Genomic DNA, 4,506 nt, shown 5'->3' with positions numbered 1-4,506 from the left:
GTTCAAGTGGATGGTCAAGCTCAAGGGGGGCTCCTTGGTGTTCTTGATGACAATGGCAGCATCACCCACTGACTGGATGATCTCATATTTGTCTTCTGTGATGGCCTGGAAGAGAAGGTGGCATCACCCTGGGGTCTTGTTGGGATGATCCCACCTCAGGCTTCTCCCACAAAACCAAGGTCTAGGAAAACTCCACCAGCAACCCAAGAGAAATTCATTAAATATGGGCTGGAGAGGAACCTCCTGAGGTTCTCCAGGGGGTTCACCCAAGGAGGAACAACCCCAGGGAGCAGCACAGGCTGGGGGGACTTGCTGGGGAGCAGCTCTGGGGACAAGGACCTGGGAGTCCTGGGGGACAACAGGGTGACCATGAGGTGAAAACAAGCCCTGGTGGCCAAGAGGGCCCATGGGCTCCTGGGGGGCATCAAGGAGAGTGTGGGCAGGAGGGCAGGGAGGTTCTCCTGCCCCTCTGGTGAGGGCCCATCTGGAGAAGTGGGTCCAGGGCTGGGCTCCCCAGAAGGACAAGGAGCTGCTGGAGAGGGGACAGCAAAGGCCACCAAGAGCTGCTGGAGGTGCCCCTGCTCTCCAGGGGTTGGCACTGGGTGATCTTTAAGGTCCCTCCTACCCAAACCATCTGTGGTTGATCCAGTGCTGAGGGGCAGAACTTGGTTGGACCTGATGATCTCCAAGGTCTTTCCCAACCCAAACGAGTCCATGGGAGCGTTGGTGGAGGCTCCATCTCTGGAGACACCCAGACCCCCTGCCCACCATCTTGTGCCACCTGCTCTGGGTGACCCTGCTCTCCAGGGGGGTGGATTGATGGTCTCCAGAGCCCCCTGCCCACCCCACCACTCTGTCACCACCACCACCTGCCTCTCAAAGTGACATTTCCCAGCCCAAGGGTGTGAAACCAAAGGTCCCTGGTGGCTTTTTCCCCATTTCAGGTCAGTTCTGCTGGTTCTGCAGAGCCCTTTACTCACAGCCAACTGCACCTCCAGGTTCTCAGCCACCTTCTGCAAGAGATCTGAGGTGGGTTTGTCCTTGCAGAGAAGAACCAGCTCCAGATCCAGGTCCCCCTTCAGCAAGAGACCTTTGGCCACGAGCCCCACACGCATCACCCCCCGTAGGGTGCGGGTCAACTGCTCCGTGGCCTTCTGATCCCTGGGGAAAAGAACATGGAGGAGGATGGAGATCCCTCCAAGGAACAGGGAGAAGATCCCCAAGGCCTGGACCAGCCCAAGGGGAGGGGGTGGTGGTGAAGATTAAACAAGGATCTCCTGCACCTAGATGGGCCAAGCGGCTTCAAGCCGAGGTTCATTCATTCCTTTCTCACTCCACAGCCACAGGAAACAACTTTTCCCACCTTGGAAAAGTGGGGTCTTGGGAATTTTGTGAGACATTGGGACAGGTTGGACAGGGAAGGTGTGGAAGCTCCATCCCTGGAAGTGTCCAAGGGCAGGTTGGATGGGGCTTGGAGGAACCTGGGCTGCTGGGAGGTGGCCCTGCTGATGGCAGGGGAGTGGGACTGGAACGGTTTGGGTTGGAATGGACTTTGGAGACCACCTGGATGATCTTTAAGGTGGCTGCTCCATCCCTGGAAGTGTCCAAGGGCAGGTTGGATGGGGCTTGGAGCAACCTGGGCTGCTGGGAGGTGTCCCTGCCCATGCAGGGGGGTTGGATCTAGATGATCTTGAAGGTCCCTCCAACCTCAACCCATCCCACCATTCCAGGCAATCAAGCAAGGAAGCACCATCACTCCACTAAGCTCGTGGAGTCTCCTCCACCAGGGAAATTCCCAACCCTCCTGGCCACGTTCCTGTGGGACGTTCTCTAGATGATCCTGCTCTACCAGGGGGGACTGGCCTAGATGATCCTTTGAGGTCCCTTCCAACCCTTCAGATCCTCTGACCACCCCCCCAGACAGGGCCGTTCTCCTCACCCTCCTTCCTTGTTCTCCTCCTCGGCCGCCGTCTCCATCGACTCCGCCTCGGGTTGTTCCCCCCCAACCTTCTCCTGCTCATCAATCCAGTCAGACACGGCCTTGAGTGCCCGTTCTGTGTGGGACACCATGTTCTGCACAGCCTCCAGCTCCTCCTGGGTGGGGTAGACAGCCGAGTGCTTGGCCATCACGTGCCGGTCGTCGTTGACGAAGATGCGCATCGGGCGCTGGAAGGAGAAAGCACTGGGGGTGAGAAAAACACCTGGAGACACCAAGGGGAGCAGGTGGAGATGTTGGGAAGACTCCAGAGGTCATGGAGATCATTCCCAGGGCTGGAGAAGCTCTGGAGACACCAAGGGGAGAAGGTGGAGATGTTGGGAAGACCCCAGAGGAGGTCATGGAGCTGATTCCCTGAGCTGCAGAAGCTCTGGAGATAGGCTGGGAGAGCTGAAATGGGGGTTCAAATGGAGAGAAGAAGGCTCCAGAGAGACCTTAGAGCACCTTCCAGTGCCTGAAGGGGCTCCAGGAAAGCTGGGGAGGGACCTGGGACAAGGGCAGGGAGGGATGGGACCAGGGGGGATGGATGAAAACTGGAAGAGGGAGCTTGAGGGAAGAAATTCTTCACCAGAAGGGTGAGGAGGCCCTGGAAGAGATTTCCCAGAGAAGTTATGGATGATGGAAGTGTCCAAGGGCAGGTTGGATGGGGTTTGGAGCAACCTGGGTTGGTGGGAGGTGGATCTAAATGGTCTTCCAAGTCCTTCCAACCCATCCTATGATTCTATAATTCACCTGGTGAGGCTGAACCTCTTGGATCTCTTTTTCTTACCATTTTTGCTTCTCACTGTCTCTCCACCCGACCAAAATGGGTTGAATTCAGACTCTTCCACCCAAGAACCCGGAGCAGCTCCGAGATTTTCCGTCACCTGAAAAGGGGACAAACCACCCAATCAGTGCCAGGAACAGGTTGATCCCACCCTGAGCCCACAGAGGGATGGACAAAAAATGGGAAGGAAGAAGAGAAACCAACTCCAACTCGTTAGGATCCACCACCCAAAAACTCATCAAGGAGCAAAGACCCCCCTGAATTGATTTTCCCTCCGACTCTTCATCCACCACCATCAATATCTTGGTTTATTCCCAAGGGGTTTTTCCCTGGATTTTTTCCCCCCAAGCTCTTGCTCCTGTTCCTGCCACCCTGGGCTGGGGAAATTAACAGGCTGTGAGGTAATTAATCCCACATGGTGAAACAACCAAACGAGGCAACAATGTCACTTCCTGCTGCTCAGGAGAAACTCTTTGGAAAAATCTCCTTTTTTTTTTTACCCCAAATTTACTCCACGGGCTCATTTAGAACCTGTTTTTAACTGGGATCCATCCCAGCCAAGACCAGAAGTTGCATCAAGTCCCTTCAACTCATCAGGAGAAAAAAAATCAGGATCCACTCAAGACCAGAAAAGCTTTGAATCCTAAAATTCCAATGGATTAAGCCAAAATCCCAACAATCCCGATGCCCTTTTGGAAGGGAATTAACCCCCCCCACCCCCAACTGGGGCAGAAAATTCCTTCTCTCACAATTCCAGCCCTTTTTCCCCCCTTCTCTTTCCATCACGGGGCCTTGGAGCAAAGTAAAATTCCTGCTCCTGATCCTTGAGATCATCTCCAGAGCTTCCAAATCCACCAGGATCGACCCGTCAGCATCAAGGTGGTTTCCCATGGGATCAGTGGGAGAAGCAGAAGCTCCTCCAGGAATTGGGGCCAAATCTTGGGAAAAGTCCTGATTTGCCTCCACCAAACACCTGAGAGGCTCCAAGAACGGTTCAAAAATGTTGGGAAGGAGGAGGAAGAACCTCAGAGCCTGAGGATGATGGGGATGAAGCAGCTTTGCTGATCCTGCACCCACCAGAACCACTGGAGAAAGTCCAGGCCTCAAGAATTCCACCTTTCACCACCAAATCCCACTTTCTCCAGGAATCCTTCCATCCTCAGGGAGTTCCAGCTGGAATTCAACACCCTTGGAGCTTCTCCTGGCCTTTGTTTCCCACCAGAATCCTCCCTGAGCTGACTCAGTTCCCTGCCTCCCAGAGCTCCAGGTGACACTGGAACATCTTGGGTACAAACCTTCCAAGATACTGGAATGATTCTAAAATCCCCAACAATTCCCTGGGTGCTCAGTACTTCCCATGGGAAGCAGAAATCAGGACCCTGCTGGGGTCACAAACCCAACTCTGGGGCTCAGGACCTGGAGAATTTTCCAGGATAAACCCAATTCCTGGGAACTGAGGTGCCCAAACCTGGAATCCTGGGTCCCAGAAACTCCCTCAAACCCCAATCCTGAAAAAACTCTTCCCAAGGAGCATCTTCCCAAGGAACATCTTCCATGGAACCTCTTCCCAGGGAGATGAGCATTGAGACCACCCCAAAAAACGGGGGGGGAAGGGGGGGGGTTTCCTCTCCCACCCACCCTAAAAAAGCCCTTGGGGGGTGTTGCTTTTTGTGGGTCAGGACCCCAGACCCCCCCCACGACCCATCCCCATATATATGGGGGGGAAACAAGGGCCACGGGGGGG

The 4,506-nt window shown here is 54.8% G+C and overlaps 1 protein-coding gene across 1 annotated transcript in view; it reads right to left on the bottom strand.

Annotated features, from left to right (window-relative positions):
- The window catches only part of ILF3 (interleukin enhancer binding factor 3, 90kDa), a gene marked incomplete at its 3' end in the record, with an annotated part of 20,013 nt that extends 17,853 nt beyond the window's left edge, over positions 1-2,160 (bottom strand). Inside the window, 3 exon segments of the mRNA XM_009995046.1 lie at positions 7-105; positions 981-1,161; positions 1,940-2,160. Coding sequence (XP_009993348.1) covers positions 7-105; positions 981-1,161; positions 1,940-2,160 — 501 coding nt within the window.
- Between the last annotated feature and the right edge of the window lie 2,346 nt (positions 2,161-4,506).

Source organism: Chaetura pelagica, unplaced genomic scaffold (assembly GCF_000747805.2).
Source record: "Chaetura pelagica isolate M959 unplaced genomic scaffold, ChaPel_1.0 scaffold663, whole genome shotgun sequence".
NCBI lineage: Eukaryota > Metazoa > Chordata > Aves > Apodiformes > Apodidae > Chaetura > Chaetura pelagica.
This window is presented reverse-complemented; position numbering and strand designations above follow the sequence as displayed.